General features: G+C 41.6%; 1 protein-coding gene across 1 annotated transcript in view; it reads right to left on the reverse strand.

Annotated features, from left to right (window-relative positions):
- Positions 1–9,044: 9,044 nt before the first annotated feature.
- Positions 9,045–22,481, reverse strand: part of LOC137374409 (ribose-phosphate pyrophosphokinase 2) — a 51,532-nt gene continuing 38,095 nt past the window's right edge. The window contains exons 6-7 of the mRNA XM_068040473.1: positions 11,690–11,849; positions 9,045–11,605 (exon numbers count right to left, since the gene is read on the reverse strand). Of these exons, the coding sequence (XP_067896574.1) occupies positions 11,513–11,605; positions 11,690–11,849 (253 nt within the window). The 3' untranslated portion in view covers positions 9,045–11,512. The remainder of the gene's footprint in view (positions 11,606–11,689; positions 11,850–22,481) is intronic.

The raw sequence follows: 22,481 nt of genomic DNA on the forward strand, positions 1-22,481 counted from the left end.
CAAATATCCCCATCCTCAATGATGAGGGAGCCCAGCAGATCAGTGCGAAAGATAAGGCAGAAACATTTGCAACAATCTTCAGCAAGAAGTGCCGAGTTGATGATCCATCTCGGCTTCCTCCTGAAGTCCCCAGCATCACTGATGCCAGACTTCAGCCAATTCGATTCACTCCGCGTGATATCAAGAAACGACTGAAGGCACTGGATACTGCAAAGGCTATGGGCCCTGACAATATTCCAGCAATAGTACTGAAGACCTGTGCTCCAGAACTTGCCGCGCCCCTAGCTGTTCCAGTACAGCTACAACACTGGCATCTACCCGGCAATGTGGAAAAGTGCCCAGCTATGTCCTGTACAAAAAAAGCAGGACAAGTCCAACCCGGCCAATTACCACCCCATCAGTCTACTCTCAATCATCAGTAAAATGATGGAAGGTGTCATCAACAGTGCCACCAAGCAGCACTTGCTTAGCAATAACCTGCTCAGTGACACTCAGTTTGGGTTCCGCCAAGGCCATTCAGCTCCAGACCTCATTGCAGCCTTGGTTCAAACATGGATAGAAGAGCTGAACTCAAGAGGTGAGGTGAGAGTGACTGCCTTTGACATCAAGGGAGTGTTTGACCGAGTATGGTATCAAGGAGCCCTAGCAAAACTGAAGTCAATGGGATTCAGGGGGAAAAGTCTCTGCTGGTTGGAGTCATACCTAGCGCAAAGGAAGATGGCTGTGATTGTTGGAGGTCAATCATCTGAGCTCCAGGACATCACTGCAAGAGTTCCTCAGGGTAGTGTCCTCAGCCCAACCATCTTCAGCTGCTTCATCAATGACCTTCCTTCAATCATAAGTTCAGAAGTGGGGATGTTCACTGATGATTGCACAATGTTCAGCACCATTCGTGACTCCTCAGATACTGAAGCAGTCTGTGTAGAAATGCAGCAAGACCTGGACAATATCCAGGCTTGGGCTGAGAAGTGGCAAGTAACATTTGTTCCACACAAGTGCCAGGCATTGACCATCTCCAACAAGAGAGAATCTAACCATCTCTCCTTGACATTCAATGGCATTATCATCGCTGAATCCCCCACTATCAACATCCTAGAGGCTACCATTGACCAGAAACTGAACTGGAATAGCCATATAAATACCGTGGCTACAAGAGCAGGTCAGAGGCTAGGAATCCTGCGGTGAGTAACTGATCTCCTGACTCCCCAAAGCCTGTCCACCATCTACAAGGCACAAGTCAGGAGTGTGATGGAATACTCTCCACTTGTCTGGATGGGTGCAGCTGCAAGAACACTCAAGAAGCTCGACACCATCCAGGACAAAGGAACCCACTTGATTGGCACCCCATCTACAAACATTCACTCCCTCCACCACCAACGCCTAGTGTAGGTAGGTGGTAGGGAATATGGGATTACTGTAGGGTTAGTATAAATGGGTGGCTGTTGGTCGGCACAGACTCGGTGGGCCGAAGGGCCTGTTTCAGTGCTGTATCTCTAAATAAATAAACGCACAGTGACAGCAGTGTGCACCATCTCCAAGATGCACTGCAGCAATACACAAGTCTCCTTCCACAGCACCTTCGAAACATGAGACCTCTACCAACTAGAAGGACAAGGGCAGCAAATGCATGGGAACACCATCACCTTCAAGTTCCCCTCCAAGTCACACACCATCCTGACTTGGAACTATATCGCCGTTCCTTCACTGTCGCTGGGTCAAAATCCTGGAACTCGCTTCCTAACAGCACTGTGGGTGTACCTACCTCACATGGACTGCAGCGGTTCAAGAAGTTAGCTCACCACCACCTTCTCAAAGGCAATTAGGGATGGGCAATAAATGCAGCCCTGGCCATTGACGCCCACATCCCCCCCCAAAAATTTCTGATAACAGTTTCTCCGTATTTACTGGTAAAACCTTTCACGATCTTGAACTCCGTCAAATCTACTCAACCTTCTACTGCTCTAAGTAGAACAAGTCCAACTTCTCCAGTCTCTCCACACAACTGAAATCCCTCATTCCTGGTATAAAGTAAAATCCTTCCTGAAGTTTGGTGCTCAGAATTGGACACAATACTTCAGCTGAAGCCCAATCCCTTTTTTTTAAAAAAAGGTTTAGCTTAATTTCCTTGCTTTTGCACTGTATGCCTCTATTAATAAAGCAAAGGGTCCCGTATGCTTTTTAAATAGCCTTAACTTGTCCTGTCACCTTCCAAGATTTGTGCACATACACCCCAAGTGTCTTTGATTTAATTTTAAAGAGGGTGTAGGAACAATTAGTTTGTGTTCTTCATTCTTACGATCAAAAATGTATCGATCGCTTTGCACTTTTGTGTATTAAATTTCATCCGACATGTGTCTGCCCATTTCACCAGTCTATGTCTTCTTGAAGTCTGTTACTACACTTCCGAGTTTCATGTCATCTGCAAACTTTGAAGTTATCCCCTGTATACCCAACTCCAGGTCATTAATATAGATCAAAAAGTGCAGGGAACACCACTGTATACGTCCCTCCAATCTGAAAAGCCTTTCATCACTACTTTCTGTTTCCTGTCACTTAGCCAATTTTGTATCCCCACTGTCTTTTTAATCTCATGGGCTCAAATTTTGCTAACAAGTCTATTTATGTGGTACTTTATCAAACACCTTTTGAAAGTCTGTATACACTTCAACCACACTACCCTCATCAATCCTCTTCATTTGTTCAATTTTATTCATGCAACTTACTGATTTGTTATTGAAAATCTTGCAAATGTATTTTTTAAAAAGTGAAGTTATAGAATATATATAATGTGGGAGTAAGATATAAATATTCTTGTTTAAGATATTCTGCTTATTTATTGTTCATAAGTAGTACTCCCATATAATGCCAGCAGATGGTGGTAATGGTATACTAAACTTTATATATTGCACATTACACAGCACTAAATTGAGTGCTAAACTAATATTCATCTGAATATAGAACAATCCACAAGCTGATCCGCATTCCAACTAAAATAACTAAAACGAATCTTACTTGTGTCAGGCAAACCCCCCACCTGCCACGACTGAGGCACACATTATTTCGCCACATGAACAAAAAGTTAAAATTGCAAGCCCTGACTGGAAGGATATTTGCATAGTACCAGCCAATGTCAAAACAAAGGAACCAGTCCCCGCCCCAATACACAGAAGAGACCTGGTCAAACCAGTCGGTCACGTGACCACCTGCTGACCAACTAGGGAAGTTTTAAACTAGAAAAGCAGTTTTTGAGATCAGAACCAATTAAAACTGAAGCAGAACTGTCTCCTGTCTGCCTGCCTCCATCTCTTTCCCACGGAACTGAATCTTGAAGAGACATAAACTTAAAGAGAGAAAGATCTTCTACATGAACAAGGTTTACGAAGAATACTGGGCCCCAACGATACACAAGACCATATTTTCAATCAAGGATTGCAGCAAGCTCGGAAAACAGTAACAAGATATTGCCTCAAACTGTACTACTTATCTTTTCTTCTGCTCTTTTCTGTCCCTATTTACATGTGTGTATCACGTGTGCTTGCTAGCGTGGGTGCGTCATATAGCCGTAGGCATTAACCGTATTAGAGTATAAGTTTAAGGTTCAATAAATTTCATCTTTCTTTAAACCAAAGAAAGTCTGTTTGCTTTATAATTGGAAAGTTGTGAACAAGGATTCACCAAGGGAGAGCTCAAAACACTGTGTTTAAAATTAAACCCTGTTACAATAAGACCAGGTGAAGATAGTAACAGACCCCTAGACACATTTCTCACCTGGTCATAACACTTGAAACAAACAGTCCCATGCAGACAGATTCAGAAAGAATGCTTTGGTGACCCAGAGTGTCTTGCAAAATAATCCTTTACCCACAAATTCTGATGAACTGTATATATTTCCATATTTTATACATATTGTACACTCAGATATACATCTAGGGTGGTCACTTAATGAACAGAGCTCATTTGTCTAATTTTAAATCTGCATATTCCATTTTGATAGCACTAATTCCAAGCCATTTAATTTTAACTCTATGTATGAACAAAATGCCATTTACTCTAAATAAAGCAATGGGGTTTTTGTGCCAAATACTGTACAAACACCATTACAATCAACACATTCTATTACACAAAGTAGCATTCTATAAATAGAAATTTCCCTAAGCTATCTGCCTGAGCTTGGACCTGCGACCTAAGGCAATGTGAATAGACTTGGAAAATATCAGTCTCTATTTCCCCCCCTCTTATTGTTTTGTCCTTAGCCTCCTCTCCAAAACTAAACATTGCTATATCACAAAAAATGTAAGCTTCTCTGACTAGAAAATTATTTAAGTGCTAGGTCCCTTTGGGTTTTTGTTGTTAGTCAGCGTTGCTGTTTTCTAGTGCCATCAAATCTGGTTCCAAAGATAAACTGAGGCTCTCACTTGAAAATCTTAGTCTGCCTGCAAACGCTATAACATGTCAGGACACAGGCACCAGCACAGAATTTAAGATTTCAAGGCCATAATGGCTCAAAAGGTAAGGACTTAGTGAAGGCAAAATATTGGATTCCACTTTAGGTATTAAAGACCATAGAAGGGAATTTTTTAAAAATTATACACTCACTTCATAAAGCAGTTGAAAAAACTCCCTTGAGGATCTAAGAGAGTAGATTATTGTTGAACCAATTTAGTATACCTATTAGGTTTGGCTCAAACCTCTAGTCCATGATGCTTAAAATGACACAAACAGCATGACCCTGACACATAGGGGAAAGTTTCCATTAATGCTCAAGATCATAACTTAAGCATGCAACTTAAAAAATTTCACTTTGCACCAGCTGCAGTTATGCTTCAGCCCTGACACTGGTTTTGAATACAGGTCAGATGAGGTCATAATGCAGGCCTTCACACAGTTTTAGTGGTTGCCTGCCTCTGACTGTTGGGTCTGCGCCAATTCTATTGCATCAACACACGTCCTTCGGTCCCCAAAAACATTAACAAAGTTCTACTATAGGAGCAGCACAACACAGACAGACTGCAGAAAGAGGTAGACACACGGCAGATGAAAATGAAGTAATCTAATACATTTTGGAAAGAAAATTTAGAGGGGCCATATAAACTAAATGGTAGAAATTTAAAGAGGCTGGAAGAACAGAGACCTGGGGGTTCACAGACTTAAATCTTTGAATGTGGCAAGATAAATTGAGAAGGCTGTTAACAAAAGTATGTGTGATCAGTGGCTTTATAAATAGGGCTATAAGAGAACAAAAATAAGGACGTTATGGCAAACCTTTATAAAACACTGGTTAGGCCTCAGCTGACGTACTGTGCCCAAATGTGGACACCACACTTTTGGAAGGATGCCAAGGTTGGTAGAGAGGGTGCAGAGATTTATTATAATGGTATCAGAGATGAGGGGCTTCAGTTATGTGGATGGGATAGTTCTTTCAAAAATCAGACACAGGCAACATGGGTTAAACAACGTCCTTCTGTGCTCTACAATTCTATGATTTTCTTACATTAAAATTTTTGCAAACTCAATTCTAATTAACTATTTTTGCAACAAATATCAATTTTAGTAGCTTAATAAACCACAGGTCGTCAAAATTTCCGTTGTTAATTTCAGTTAACAAATCTAGAGTTCCCATGCCAACTTTTTCCAGTAAATTATTGCACAATGTGTTTATTGGTATTAGTTTAGTAATGCTGCTTCAATTAAACCAGTCAGTAACATCACAGCATCATAACAATGGTTAAGATTAGTAGTCAAGTCTGGAATGGTGCCATGGGCTGATCATGACATAGGCTGGACAGAAATTTCAAAAGTTGCAATTGGGGCTGAGGCACATTCAGCACCATATAGCATAGAACTGTTGGCTTGATCCTTGCCAGTGAAATCAACATCCAGCACCCCATTCAAAACTGGCACAGTGTGACTGCACTACATACTATTTGCAGGATGCACTGCAGTAACTCACCGCACTTACGTCATCAGCACATGAACACCAAGGACAAGAGCAGCAAGATCATGGGAATTCCATAAGCTGTAAGTCACACACCATGCCAACTTGGACATATACTGCCACTCCTTCAATCACTGGGTCAACATTCTGTAAACCCATTTAATAGCATCAAAAGAACTGCCACCGTTCAAAGCCACGACCTCTCAGGGTAAGTGGGGATAAGCAATAAATGTCACATCACCTGTAACCCAAGAATCAAAAGGCAGAACTTTTCTAAATCCTCACTACAGAAGTACCTCACCACCATATGCCTTAAAAACAGGGTTCTCAACCTTTTTCGAATCTGAGGCCCCTCTCCCTTGTTATAAAAATTCCAAAGACCCCATGGCATAAGTTTCTTTCCAATGCAAAATGAGTTATGCAATTAACTATATATATTTCTTTTTGTTTTACTTACAACTTGACTGCTATCCTCCAGTCTTTTCTCTTCATGGGCTGAGATCCTCTCTCTTCTCACTTCAATTGACCAGGCACAACACACAACTGTCCTTCCAATTTGCAAGTTCTTTGTACTTTAATCAAGTAAATTTTAAAAATGCCAAAAATGTATAAATATGGTACTACACAATTCTAAATCCCAATGGTACAGTAGATGGTAACTTAATCGGTGGGGGATAAAAATCACACGCATGGGGTGGAACTCTGGAGAAATCAGAAAAAAAAAAATGGCCTATTTTTGCCAAATGATTTGACGCACACAATTAATCATGTCACTGAGGAAACAAGAGATGAATCTTTAAGTTACAGCCTCTCAGGCACCAATGCTCAGTACTGCTCGTCAAGCAAAGTCTAAGCATTTTATCTCCTTGCCCTACACCTGCTCCCTCCCCCAGCTTGGAAGGTGGGGGGACGTGTCCCTCCATGCGCTGCAACCAAACACCAACTTTCACTGCTGCTGGTGCACAAGCTGGCTTTTTTTCACCCCTTCTAACCAACACTTCACCCAGACACACCTGGCTCTCATTCACTCTCATTGGACAGCATCCCTTGATTGCCAAGGCATCTCAGCCACAACTTGTGCCAATTGAGATTCTGATTTAATGTGATAAATAGACCACTTTTGTCTACAAATTCGCTGGTTAGTTTTGGTAAACTCCTAGAGAGTTGCAGATTCTCGGTTGAGAATCCCTGCCTAAGAATGATTTCCATTATTTTGTTATATTGATGTTAATCTATTATTTTTTCATGCAAAGCCCTGTCTGCTCAGAAAAGGCCCCACACTATTTGAAGAAATCTAACAGGCCCTGGCTTAACATTGATCTTTTATCCAACACCAGCAGATTAGCTGGTATTTTTTCTTGTGTTTTTCAGTGACCTGGCTATGAACAAACAGACAAGCACATTTGTCTACAAAATATTGTTTACACTTTATAAGTAATTCATTGGTTGCAAAGCTCAGATATCCTGAGGATGCTAAAGGTACTATATACATGCATGTTCTTGCTTCATTTAGGCTGATGGGCCTTTAGCTGCTTGGGCAGATGTCAACCTTTTTAAAAGTCTGATGTGTAGCTTGTAATGATTGCATCCCAATAACCAATACTGAACAATTTCTTCTGTTATCAACTTTACTACCCTAGGATGCATGCCATGTGTTGCTGAGAATTTAGTGAGCTTTAATCCATCATGCATCGCTGCCATATGGACTTCAAAATTCCAAGATTTAGTGCACAGCAAGTTATCCTCTATTAAATACTTCTAGAATATCTAGCGATATCAAAAGGCTTATTGACTAATGCACTCCCTGTTTCATTATTGATTACCTCTTTTACACTTCCTATTACTCCTGTCAGCCACTTTTGATTGAGTCTTTCTAGCCCCCAATACGTTACCGACACTGTGCTGCTTTCCCAGGCTGCCCTCCCATCTGTGCCAAGAAAAGCCAAGTGCCCAGCCATGACCAGGAAAAAAAAACTTCTGCCCCAAAGTGCAATAAGTGCTTTAATAAACTTAAAGCTGGCTGGTAGCCAGACAAATGGCTGTAGGGCTTTTCTCATAGCAGGAGCAGGTTTCCGTAAACAGTTTACATGGCACTGAGCCAGGAGCGGTACAAGAGTCATTTAAAGTGCATGGTTTGTTTCTATTGTGTCATGCTAGGCCCCCACCTGCCAAGAATGAGGCACATTGATTTTAAACTGTTACTGGAGTGAAGAAAGGACTGTTAAACAGATCAGCCGTGGCTGGAAAAGACATTTGCATATTAACAGACAGCATTTGGAAGGACAAAGCAGCCATTCCCTGACACACTCAACCCACAATGGACTTTTGATCACCAGATGTTGAAGGTGGGGGAGTTCGCATTCCAGGTTGGCTGCTAAGATGGCCGAATACACAAAAGGACATGGTCAAACCAACTAGTCACATGACTAACTTGCTGGGCAACTTGAGTTTTTTGAATTTGTACAAACAGTTTGGGCAGAAAGTCTGTTTTTGCTCCTGGACTGAAGATCTCTCTCCTGTCTGCTCCAATCTCTGTCTCACAAGCCTCTGAATCCACTGACGATATTTGAACGCCAAGAGAGAAAAGTCTCCTACAGAAAACAAGGTTCAAGAAGAATACTGGGCCCCAACGAAAAGCAAGATCTACCCACAATCAACAACTCCACAGTGAGCTCGAAGAACTATAACAACTCTTCAGATATTGCCTCAAACATTTCCACTTTATTTTTCATCTGCTCCTTTCTGTCTCTATTTGCATGTGTGTATTGTGTATGCATGCTAGAGTGGGACGCGCCTTGTATCTGTAGGAGTTAACTGAATTAGAGTTTAAGTTTAATAAATTTCAACTTTTCTTCTTTAAACCGAAGAAAGCCTGTTTGTGCTGGTTTCTTTGCCTTATAATTGGAAAGCGGTGAACAAGGATTCACCAAGGGGGAGCTAAAAACATGGTGTTTAAAATTAAACCCTGTTATGGGTAAGATCAGATGAAGGCTGAAAGGGAACCCTCGACCTCTTTCTCATCGGGTCATAACAATTGTAATTCCAATGTACAATTTGAAATTGTCAGGAGTGCTAAGCACTTTAAATAACTCAAAAAAGGCTTCATAACTCATGTTCTGAAAATATTCTCAAGTTTTTATTGGTGGAAGTGGGGGTGGGATTTATGTATTTATGTAGAGGCTTTCATTTCCCCCCAAAATATTACTAGTCATCTTCATACCCATTTCCTAGGCATCCCACATAGTTCCACGCATTACCCCTCCTAAATTCTCCAAGACCCCTTTCCCAAAATTGTATCTGACCCTCCCCCCAGTATTTGTGCAGAGGGCCACTCCCATGGTCCCAGTTCCTGTACCCTCTTATCAATGGTATAAGATCACAGCAGCCTTCTCTCTGCCACACCTGTGCACCTCCTTTGCAAATGCTTCAAGTTCACCACCCAGCTGCTGCTCCTAAACCCCACAATGCATTCCCATTGCTCCTAGATATCTGATTACAACCCACCCCACCAATGCTCCCAATTCCCTTCCCAGAACTGCCAAACTCTCTTCAGATACGCAGTTCTTCACCCTCCCAAAGTGCGCAGCTACAAGACTACTCCTGCCACATCCCCACATTTACCACCAGCATATCATTTCCAGATCCCAGAAACCACCGCCACTAATAAAACCCAAGAGTCCCTCCCCGCTCCACCAGTCCTGTCCCACTGCTCCCAGTAATCAACAGAACCACATGACCTCCCAAGTCACATTATGTGCCTCCTACCTACTTACACCATCCTATTATTTTCCTCTGTATTCTGCAAAGTGCAACAGAAAACAAGAGTACAAGCGTAAACGGACAATAATCAAAGTCGATTTAAAATAACTACAAAATTGAGAGAACAATTTGAATCTGAACACACCAAACAGTTCCATAATGCTTTATAATAACACAATTTCACTTACTTCAGCCACCTTAATATATATTTTAAATTACATAGCATAAAAGTAAAAATGTGCAAGCCAGTTTGACTTCTGATTGACCTATGTATTTGCAAAATGCAATTAGTCTCTAACAGAAGAAACACAGCAGTTAAATCTTGGGACCTTAAAAGGGCACACAAAGTTAAACATAGCATCAATTTAGCAGAATAACAAACACATTGTTCGATACATGTTTAAATGCGAGCTCCTTAATAAAACGTAAGCTTTAAGCCAACACAAGCTGTAGCACAGGAGGTCCGCTACTACAGTCATTTGAAGTATTTTACCCAGTGTAGACATTGTAAGGTTAAAAGCAAAGTAATATACAGGAAGAAGAATTGAATTCAGTTATAGATTAGTTGCAGCCTTCCTTACTTTGAGGAGGCAGGGACATCAGCAGCAAGGGACTGGAAATGGTCTGCAAGTTTGTTGAATAGAAGTCTCCTTCTCAGCATTAAAAACCTGCTTTTTGTTGACCAGAAAGCCTTAGATTATTTTTCAGTTAAACTCTCCTGTTATATGGACCACAATGCTGCCGTCTTTTTCAATGATTTGGCGCAGAAAGATAAAAAGTTCCAACTTTATTTTAAGTAAGGCTTTCCAAATCAAATAGTTTATCTTCCTCAAATTTTCAAAATGGCTTGCTTACCTGGCTAATAAAACCTGCCTTTAAGAAAGGTCACATGCACAGCTTAAACAAGAGCTCAACAGCTGCCTCTCCCCTCATGGGACCAGTTCTCAATTTAAATCAACACTCTTTATCCAAAACAGCTGTACTTTAGAAATTATAAACAGAAGGAGGCTGGACTTGTGTTTTGCACTTGAATATGGAACTGCTGCACTTAAGAATTTAATTCTTATATTGTTGACTAACTTCTACACATCTGTTCAATTGTTTTTTGGACAAAGAGAGCAAGATATTGCAGCAAGCTATTTTTTCTGCAGAATACATTTTATTTAAACCACTCAACACATTGTAATTTGGTTGCAAATAAACTGCTTTCACATTTCAAAATTGTATTGGTACTGGAATTCATTTAGTAACCAATTTGTAAGTTCATTGACCAGTTTCCTTCTGTTGCTGCAGAATATAAATACTCGACTATATCTGAATGTCCAAATCAGTTTTAATATCTTGCGGCATGTCTGTTGATCATTACTACTACTGTGATGCATCTCAAACATTTGTTTCCCATAAAAAGAATCAGCACATAACCACAAGTATTTAACAGATTTGTGCATTGGTGCAGAATAGCCACATCATAATAATCAGTAACAAATTTGAGATTTCATAGAAATTCACTTCTCAAAAGCTTACATTTCTAACAAAGTACAAAAAACAGAACTTTGCTGTCTTTTCCACAGCACATTATTTTTCTCTAAAAACAAAATGATTGAGAGAAATAAAATCCAGTCCATGACATTTAAAATAGCTAAGTTGCCTTCGACTTGCAAGTATCGTTGCAATTTTTCCAGTTTGATACAGTGGTGGGCACTTTCAAGCTGGGTCTGGTTAACTGCAGTATTCCAGAAAATAACGAGGGATTCCTCAGAAATACAACAGTGCAATGTTCAGTCCAGAACAATGCAGGAAAGCTGAAATCTCATCACCTTAAAGGGGTACGTGGCTGAACAGATATGACACGGATTCTCCATTGTGGGTCCTGCGTATTGCCTCAGCAAGCATCATGGATATATCAATCACCTAAAAGTTAAGTGGACAGGCTAAGTGTCTGTGTATTCAATGTATTACTAATTATTTCAAATGAAAGACAAAGATCAATTCTACCTGAACTTTTGAGCAAATCTTAATTTTTTCTTCTTGTGGAATGGTGTTTGTTACAACAATAGCTTCAAAAGCAGCATTATTTATTCGACTAATGGCAGGGCCAGAGAAGATACCGTGAGTAAGGATCGCATAAACTTTGGTAGCACCAGCACACAGCAATCTGAATGAAAAAAATACAAGAGACTAAAAACTGTACTAACAATACATTAAAATACTGCAAACATATTTGCTTCATACAAAAATTATCTTTAAACTTTAAAATTGATTGAAATTTAATGGCTTACAGTGGCATTTCTGTATTGGGTTTGTCACCAGACATCAAAACACACTATGTAAAAACAAAGGTGCATTTGCTTTGAGGCATGGAACAGCCAAGTAGGTGGTTTTTATTCCCACTTTTGTAACCAGAACCATTGTAGCTTCTACCGAGAGGGACATGATGCCAGAGGTAGTCAAAACAGTCAGTGAGCTGATCATAAGAAGCACTCCTACCCATAAGCTGTTAGAGCAGCAAAACGGCTTAGTAAGTTCTGATCAGGAAGGACTCTGCAGTCTAATTTTTGATCATAATGTGGATGGTGTGCAAAGTCTACTTATGCTTTTTAAAACTTTCTAAAGCAGAAATCAAACTTGCCTCTTCTTATGAATGACAACGTAGGACTTTCTGAAGATATGGTACAAATCAGAAACCCGAAGTCAGATATAGCTAATGGTGCTCCTACCTTTAAATACCATTCTGGTCCATAATAGTAGTAGCCAATTTAAGATAAATCTAATTTATGTACAAAATTTATCCAAATGAGCATGGCAGACCATCTGGATTTATACTGCCCATGGGTGCAGTTTCTCTCCACCACCCTCCTGACCTCCTATTACATCAAGCTGTTTGGATTTCTTTTATGCGGCAACAGGAGTTTTAACAATGCACAAGGATTGACGTAATTTACCCGTTAGGAAGCAATGTAAATGTTGAAGCTTACACTATACAAGGAATGCTGACTATCTGGAGGAGGTCAGATTTGAGTATTTCCACTGGTTACAATTCAGTACATCAATATTTTTCCATGTTGGCTTTTCCCATAATAATGTTACAATCCCCTCTCTGCCCATTGAAATGACTGAGCAGAATATTAACCTGTCCCACAAATGAGTGGAATTCACCAGCAGATGGATTCCTGGGAACTTGCTTGCATAGAGGATGGTCACCATAGAAAAGCCTAAAGCAAAATACAGGACCCAGTCTTTAATTCTATGCAGTACATTTATTAAAGGATTCAATTTTGGGGCATATCCAGAATATAGATGTGCCCTCATTGCCTTCTATTGAGGTTCCATTATTCTACTTCTAGACTCTGGAGATTCATTTTTGTTTGTCTTTCTTCTAATCCATTATATATCGACACTGCGTACACTTCTCATCAAGTAAGTGCTTGTGAACAGTGATTTAAAGACCTTCCTGTAATGTCTGTATGCTTTAACCAAAGTGAAGTGAAAGCACTAAGAAAATCTTCTTAAAGCCAAGCTGAGAAAGAAAGAAAAACACAAATCACATGAATTCAATAAGTAAAGGCTGCTGGGAGGAAATGGAAATCATGTGTTGAGACAGTAACAGTCAATGAACGGGAAATTTTTCAAGTTCCAATCATTGGATTCCTTTGCTTGGAAACTACAGACATGAAAAGCAAAATTTACTCAGTTGGAAAACTTCTAGAAGGATGTTGCTTTAAGCCAGGTATTATGATTTACATTGTTTGTCCAAGCAACAAGTAAGCTGATAGAAAACAAATTCAAGGGCTTGTTTTCTGAGGTCTCAAGTTTAACAAAAGAAAAATCCTGGTCTTAGCCTAGTAGGGTTATCAATAACCCTCATTTTTGGTAAATTGGAGCATACACTTCGCAGGAAATCCTAGTGGCTGAAATAGTCTGTAGAATTTGAAAAAAAAAAGTTACATGCAGTCATGATCTCCAAGGATCACCACTGGGAATGTCATGAGTGAATTAGCAGCAGGTGTCACTAGTTGTTTAACATTTGTACACAGGCAGTGCAGTAGATGCATATCTTAGACATTTCAAGGTTGGTTTTTCAGTAGGGGTGCAGTGGCAGTGCAATCATGAGTGCAGGAGCTTATCCCTTATCAAAGGCAAAGGAAATGGGTTTCACAGCTTTCTGTGTAGTCTGTTCATTTTAATAATTATTCAACACTCCCACTGTAAGTTGGGCAAACTGCCAGGATCATGCAGGCCACAGATTTAAAGAGTTGCTGCAGTCTCTTAAAGAGCAGATCCAAAAACTTACACTGATGAAATTTAAGGAAAATAGAGGTTTCTGCATTGAAACAGAATGAGGACAGTACAAACCTACCAGGTGGGGTGGGTGGAAGAGAGAATGACTATCCCCTTTACAGAGCACATATTGAAGCTGAGGTGAGGGTTGTGCAGCAAAGAAAGAATGCCATCTCTGGGTAAGAAGTCTGCTCTCCTGGGAAGAGGGAAACAGCAGGCAAATGCAATTCCTTACCAGGCGATGTTGTTATGATCCTGTTCTTTTTTTTCCGGGAAATATGTGGTGTGTCTTTAAGACAAAGGATCAATACTGCTTTAAGGCAGCCAGTTTCAGAAGGTGTATCGTGGTTGCCTTGGATACAACCATACAGAGAGGGAGAACAAGCCAGCCTCAGAAGTTAGCAAGGGAAGTGCATCTTGGTTTCCCCGGATACAGCCAGAGACCGAGAACAGGATATACAATGCTGTGATTGACTTTTGAAACTAGCTTTTGCAGAGACAGTTGAGAAACGGACACACAGCTGGACCAGCATGAACTGAAAAGAGATCTCTGTTAATTTAAACTAAAGGAAGTGAACTTACACTGACTACTTTTTTTTTTAAACCCCTCAAAATTCTAAAGGTTAAGCCAGATTGATTCCCTTTGAAAGTGGTTGCAAGTTGTTGATCTGCTGTGGTCATTGCTGGAAGGAAGAGGAGTTTGATGCTTCGGATGTTGGACTGGATTTCCTTACCTCATCTGACCTTGGAGGATTGCGAGTGGACTTAGAATCAGAGGACTTCAAGCAACCTTGGACTGTTCCAAATTGGAAGATTCCACTTCGTCAGGAGCGTAAATCTGCAAGGACTTTACTGACATGGTTCTATGGTTATTTCTATTTTTAGATATTAGTTTATCTTAGTAGTGGTTGAGTTTTTTTAGTTTTTCTAATAAACAGTTAATTTGTTGATGCCTAAAGACATCTAGTTTTGGTTCGCCTCATTCAGCGGCTTATTAGATTATTCAATTCGGCTGTGGCTTTAATTTGGAAAGTTTAAAGTGATATGTTATGCAATCTGTGGAGTGACGGAACTGAATTGACAGTGCGTTGTTCCCACTGCAATCAGAATCATATATTTTGGTTGGAGGCTTTGCTTTGAGCGGTCGTGCCATAACATATTAATTGGAGGCTTGCGCGCGGTCGAATCATATTTCTAATTAGGCGGCTCGCGTCAGGGATCAGAATCAGATTAATTTGGAGGCTCGCATTAGCTATCATATTAATTACTCATCTCTGGGATAATCTATTTAAATTGGGGTCAATTGGGAACTCTATTGTTGCCATCTCATTCTAATGCCAATGACAAAGAAATAAAAAGAACCAGGTCGCTTGCCTATACCATAGTAATGGCATTAGCGGTTGCAGCAGAGTTTTTGGGAAAGCAGACTGTTTCCCTGAGTGATTTGATAATTTTAACTAAGAATAAATTAAAAGAATTGGCAGTCAAATTGGGGTTAGACTTGAAATCAGGTGTCAAAACGGCAGAGATAATTGACATAATAGCTGAACACCTGGAATTATTAGAAGACGACGATGACATATACGAGAAACAAAAAAGCAGTAGGTCCGAGAGTGATGCAGTGGTATTGGCTAGGATTCAGTTACAAATGAAAAAACATGAGGCTGGAAAAGAATTAAAACTTGAATTGGAAAAAGAGGAAAGGGAAAAAGAAAAAGCAATAGTAAGAAGAAAACTTGAATTGGAGAAAGAGAGAGCATAAAATAAAAGAGAGGGAATTTAAGTTAAAAGAGATGGGACTAAGACAAAAGGGTAGTCTTAAATCCAAGGAAAATTCAGGTCAGAAAGAATCTGAATTTAGCTCAGGCCCCAGGGCAAAGTTGTTTAAATTTATACAGGCTCTTCCTAAGTTCTAAGAAAGTGACGTCGAGGCATTTTTCATAACTTTTGAAAAAAATAGCCAAATAGATGAAATGGCCGAAGGAAAGCTGGACACTGCAGGGCAGGTTGGTAGGCCGAGCTTATGAGGCTTATGCCATGTTTCCTGAAGAGGCTTCTGCAAATTATGAGATGGCAAAAAAGGATATTCTCTCTGCGTACGAGTTAGTCCCTGAAGCTTACCATCAGAAATTTAGGAATTTACGGAGATTGATTGGGCAGACATATTTAGAATTTGAGAGGGTGAAGCAAATGAATTTTGACCGTTGGATATGGGCATTAAAGATAGAAACCACATACGAGAACCTTTGAGAATTGATTCTCTTAGAAGAGTTTAAAAACTCAATTTCTTCAGTAGTGAGAACTCATATAGATAACCTGAAAGTTTTGAAAGCTAGGCAAGCAGCAGAGATTACTGATGATTTTGAATTTGTGAATAAGCCAACCTCTTTTGTCCGTCACTCCCATAAACCCAAGAAAGAAAGTGGGAGAATGAAAGGAAGGCAAGTAGCCGGGGACAAGAAGGAACAGCTGGGAATGCCCCAGGATCACCTCCTCAGGTCAGAAAAGAAGGTGCTGAGGGTAGAAGTGAGGTTCGCAAGCCAAAGTGTTATCATTGTCACAAAATGGGTAATCTTCGTTCAGAGTGGTGGAAATTGCGAGCTAAACACATAGGACTTGTTGGGGTACGCAAAGCTAGTGCAGAAGAAAAGACTCTGACAAAGTATAGCAGACCAGGTTATAGCTTTAATGACAGCTGTGAAACCAGATACTAAAACTAAAAGGAATGCAGAGATTAAGAATACAATACCCGAGAGGTATAATGAATTTCTGCCAAAGGGGAGAGTAACTCCATTTCCTTTAAGTGAGGCAGGAAAACCTATTATACTCAGGGACACAGGAGCAACCTGTAGGGGAGGACTGGGATAGGCAGGTATGGGATACTTGACATAACTTAGGTCCCTGTAACTTGAGAAAGCTTGCCTGCTGGACACACGAATTATATGAATATCTAATCAGAAGGTAACAAGCTCAGGAGAGGGAACACCCGAATTATATGAATACTTAAGTACCCTATGAGTAGGGCAATCAAGAGGTTGACGAGGTGAATAATATAACCAAGGCAGGATGAGATCAGGGAAGGCAATAGATGGGAGATGATGTAATTAGGAAACAGTTCATCAAGTAAACCTCCTGTAAAACTGTATAAAATGACAACTGGAACAATGTACTAGCAGAACCCCTACAATCATTCATGAGAGTAGGACTTCTCCCTGCATGCTTGTAAAAAAAAAACTGCTTGTTTGTACAAGACATCCGACTCTCGAGGCGTTTTTTGGGTACCGGGGCAAGCCCTCACTCTTACATTTGGCCTAGTCGGCAGGCTACACCACATCGGGACTGCGACAGTGAGGAGACCAATCAAGGGGTGCGCACCTTTTATTTTACCACCTTAGTTAGGAAAGGTCTACCTCACAGTGGCAGGATTGGTACTTTAAGTGGGCATCAAAGAACCAACGCCTGGAGACTCAAGTGCCGAGCGATCAAAGCGTGTGCCAGGGCACTAGGTTGCGAGTTGAGAGAACCTGGCAGACAGCCGCGCTGAGAAAGCTGCAAAGCAGAGCCACGTAGTAGGTGAAGCCGCGCAGGGGATTTAAAGGGTATCCTGAAGGCCGTTACCACGCAGTAGACTGTGCTGAGAGCGACCGTAAAGCAGACCTTCATAAGAGGTCGACCTGAGCAGGGGATTTAAAGGGCATCCCGCAGGTCAATACCGCTCAGGCAGACCACACCCTGACAGAATGACAAATAACGCAGGTCTAAATTGGGGACCAGAGCGATCCCTTACCAGGTTTATAGCAGTTGAGAACTTCACCAGTAAAACAAAAAAAGGAGGGTGGAAATCTAATGACATCCCCAGAGGTACAAAGAGCATGGTGGAAGAGCCAAAAGAAAGGTCTGAAGGATAAGGCAATTAGGATCAGAATCAATTCTTATATGGGACTCTACAGCGAGTCCACAAACAGTTCCAAAAGCAGAAATAAATTAACAGCCAGTCCAGTAACATGTCCAGAGATAGAAACAAGTTTCAGAAAACAATTGGTAGAAATTACACTGGAAGTACCACAGTAGTCTAGAATTCTGTTGAAAGGACAAAAGGAGAAAAACTTGTGTGTGCGTGTGTAAATCTAAGTTGGTGTTTGGTCTCTTTGTGTGTTCAGCAATTGTTGAAGGGTTAATGTGAATGTGTGTGAAGCGTCTGAGTGAAGTTGTATTAAATTGGTGTAAGTTAAAAGCTAGAAGAAGCTACGATAAGGAAGAGTGTTTACGTTATTAGAAAGCATTGCTTTCTAACTTGGCTTTGCTTGGTGGTAGTGAAATTTATAGGGTGGGTCCGGGTTGTACAGATGACCCTGAGGTGAGGCAGAACAGTGGATGCAGGGGTCCACGTATAAAGACAGATAAATTAAAGCAGTCTGGTTGTTGGTGTATCAGGCGAAGTGCAAGCAGCAGGAGGAAAAGCACAGACAGTCGGAGTTAGAATTGAGTAAATTAAGGAAAGAGAAGATAGGTGTGCCATAGTTGACAGGACAAAGTCAATTACAGAAAGAAAGAGAAACAAGAGAAGGAACAGCCCAGACATATAGAAGAGACAACTCGGTGGGTCGGGAATGTGGAGTTCCTGAAGGCATATTGTGCAGATATATCAAAGGAAAGGGAAAAGAGGGAGGCAGACGAGAGAGAGATTGTTGAAGCAGACGTGTAGTGAAGCTGAGCAGGAACGAGATTTACTCAGCCCTACCAGAGGAAGGGAGAACGGCTTGAGGCACCTGGGATGAAATGAAGACTTGGGTAGCTCGGGCTATGGGCCTCAGAAAAGGGGACACATATCAGCTAGTTCAGAATATTACAAAACAACAAACAAAGAACAAAGAACAGTACAGCACAGGAACAGGCCATACGGCCCTCCAAGCCTGCGCCTATCTTGATGCCTGCCGAAACCAACACCTTCTGCACTTCCGGGGCCCATATCCCTCTATTCCCTTCCTATTCATATATTTGTCAAGATGTCTCTTAAACGTCGCTATCGTATCTGCTTCCACTACCTTCCCTGGCAGCAAGTTCCAGGCACTCACCACCCTCTGTGTAAAAAAACTTGCCTCGCACATCGCCTCTAAACTTTGCCCCTCGCACCTTAAACCTATGTCCCCTAGTAACTGACTCTTCCACCCTGGGAAAAAGCTTCTGACTATCCACTCTGTCCATGCCACTCATAACTTTGTAAACCTCTATCATGTCGCCCCTCCACCTCCGTCGTTCCAGTGAAAACAATCCAAGTTTTTCCAACCTCTCCTCATAGCGAATGCCCTCCAGACCAGGCAACATCCTGGTAAACCAGCTCTGTACCCTCTCCAAAGCCTCCACGTCCTTCTGGTAGTGTGGCGACCAGAATTGCACGCGATATTCTAAGTGTGGCCGAACTAAGGTTCTGTACAGCTGCAACATGACTTGCCAATTTTTATACTCTATGCCCTGACCGATGAAGGCAAGCATGCCGTATGCCTTCTTGACTACCTTATCTACCTGCGTTTCCACTTTGTGATCTGTGGACCTGTACGCCCAGATCTCTCTGCCTGTCAATATTCCTAAGGGTTCTGCCATTTACTGTATACTTCCCACCTGCATTAGACCTTCCAAAATGCATTACCTCACATTTGTCCAGATTAAACTCCATCTGCCATTTCTCCGCCCAAGTCTCCAACCGATCTATATCCTGCTGTATCCTCTGACAATCCTCATCATTATCCGCAACTCCATCAACCTTTGTGTCGTCCGCAAACTTACTAATCAGACCAGCTGCATTTTCTTCCAAATCATTTATATATACTACAAACAGCAAAGGTCCCAGCACTGATCCCTGCGGAACACCACTAGTCACATCCCTCCATTCAGAAAAACACCCATCCACTGTTACCCTCTGTCTTCTATGACCGAGCCAGTTCTGTATCCATCTTGCCAGCTCACCTCTGATCCCGTGTGACTTCACCTTTTGTACCAGTCTGCCATGCGGGACCTTGTCAAAGGCTTTACTAAAGTCCATATCGACAACATCCACCGCCCTTCCCTCATCAATCATCTTCGTCACTTCCTCAAAAAAACTCAAAGTAGTAAGACACGACCTCCCCTTCACAAAACCATGCTGTCTCTCGCTAATAAGTTCATTTGTTTCCAAATGGGAGTAAATCCTGTCCCGAAGAATCCTCTCTAATAGTTTCCCTACCACTAACGTATGGCTCACCGGCCTATAATTTCCTGGATTATCCTTGCCACCCTTCTTAAACAAAGGAACAACATTGGCTATTCTCCAGTCCTCCAGACCTCACCTGTAGCCAATGAGGATGCAAAGATTTCTGTCAAGGCCCCAGCAATTTCTTCCATTGCCTCCCTCAGTATTCTGGGGTAGATCCCATCAGGCCCTGGGGACTTATCTACCTTAATGCTTTGCAAGACACCCAACACCTCCTCCTTTTTGATAATGAGATGACTGAGACTATCTGCACTCCCTTCCCTAGGCTCATCATCCACCAAGTCCTTCTCCTTGGTGAATACTGATGCAAAGTACCCATTTAGCACCTCGCCCATTTCCTCTGGCTCCACGCATGGATTCCCATCTCTGTCCTTGAGTGGGCCAACCCTTTCCCTGGTTACCCTCTTGCTCTTATATATATATATATATATAAGGATTTTCCTTAATCCTGTTTGCCAATGACTTTTCATGACCCCTTTTAGCCCTCCTAACTCCTTGCTTAAGTTCCTTCCTACTGTCTTTATATTCCTCAAGTGCTTCATCTGTTCCTAGCCTTCCAGCCCTTACAAATGCTTCCTTTTTCTTTTTGACTAGGCTCACAATATCCCGTGTTATCCAAGCTTCCCGAAACTTGCCAAACTTGTCTTTCTTCCTCACAGGAACATGCTGGTCCTGGATTCTAATCAGCTGACGTTTGAAAGACTCCCACGTCAGATGTTGATTTACCCTCAAACAGCCGCCCCCAGTCTAAATTCTTCAGTTCCTGCCTACTATTGTTATAATTAGCCTTCCCCCAATTTAACACCTTCACCCGAGGACTACTCTTATCCTTATCCACAAGTACCTTAAAACTTATGGAATTATGGTCACTGCTCCCGAAATGCTCCCCCACTGAAACTTCAACCACCTGGCTGGGCTCATTCCCCAATACCAGGTCCAGAATGGCCCCATTCCTAGTTGGACTATCTACATAGTGTTTCAAGAAGCCCTCCTGGATGCTCCTTACAAATTCTGCCCCATCCAAGCCCCCTAGCACAAAGTGAGGCCCAGTCAATATAGGGGAAGTTAAAATCACCCACCACCACAACCCTGTTACCGTTACATCTTTCCAAAATCTGTCTACATATCTGCTCCTCTACCTCCCGCTGGCTGTTGGGAGGCCTGTAGTAAACCCCCAACATCGTGACTGCACTCTTCCTATTCCTGAGCTCCACCCATATTGCTTCGGTGCATGACCCCTCTGAGGTGTCCTCCCGCAGTACAGCTGTGATATTCTCCTTAACCAGTAATGCAACTACCCCACCCCTTTTACATCCCCCTCTATCCCGCATGAAGCTTCTAAAGCCTGGAACATTTAGCTGCCAATGCTGCCCTTCCCTCAACCAAGTCACTGTAATAGCAACATCATATTTCCAAGTACTAATCCAAGCTCCATGTTCATCTGCCTTCCCTGTTATACTTCTTGCATTGAAACAAATGCACTTCAGACCACTAGTCCCACTGTGCTCAGCAACATCTCCCTGCCTGCTCTTCCTCTTAGTCCTACTGGCCTGATTTACTATGTCCTCCTCATTTACTTCACTAGCTGTCTTACTGCTCTGGTTCCCACCCCCCTGCCACACTAATTTAAACCCTCCCAAGTGAGGCTAGCAAACCTTGCAGCCAAGATATTAGTGCCCTTCCAGTTTAGATGCAACCCTTCTTGGACAGGTCCCATCTGTCCCTGAAGAGAGCCCAATGGTCCAGATATCTGAAACCCTCCCTTCTACACCAGCTGCTCAGCCACGTGTTTAGCTGCACTATCTTCCTATTTCTAGCCTCACTGGCACGTGGCACAGGGAGTAATCCAGAGATTACAACCCTAGAGGTCCTGTTTTTTTAAACTTACTACCTAACTCCCTGTACAAAGAATGACTGTGAAAGGCTTCTGCATAACCTCTTGGAGTTTGTCTGCTTGAGAGAGTTTATCTTTTTCCTTTAGTTTCTAATTATAGTTGTTGCAAGACATTTGAAGAAAGGAGAATCGGGATCATTGACGTAATTGATTTATTTCTGTTTCCCTTCCTTTAAACGCACATGCTACTCTTTTCTGTCCATGGGTGTATGTGGATTTATTTATTTTATTTGGGCGCATGATGTTTGTGTGCTTGAATTTGTGATTTTCATCACAATTTTAAAACTGAGACATACTGGCACAAACTATTGGCAACTGGGGATAAAGCTCCAGTTTGTATCCAAATATAAAGATAAGTCCAGAGCCTT

Source organism: Heterodontus francisci, chromosome 10, assembly GCF_036365525.1.
Source record: "Heterodontus francisci isolate sHetFra1 chromosome 10, sHetFra1.hap1, whole genome shotgun sequence".
In the NCBI taxonomy this organism is placed as follows: domain Eukaryota; kingdom Metazoa; phylum Chordata; class Chondrichthyes; order Heterodontiformes; family Heterodontidae; genus Heterodontus; species Heterodontus francisci.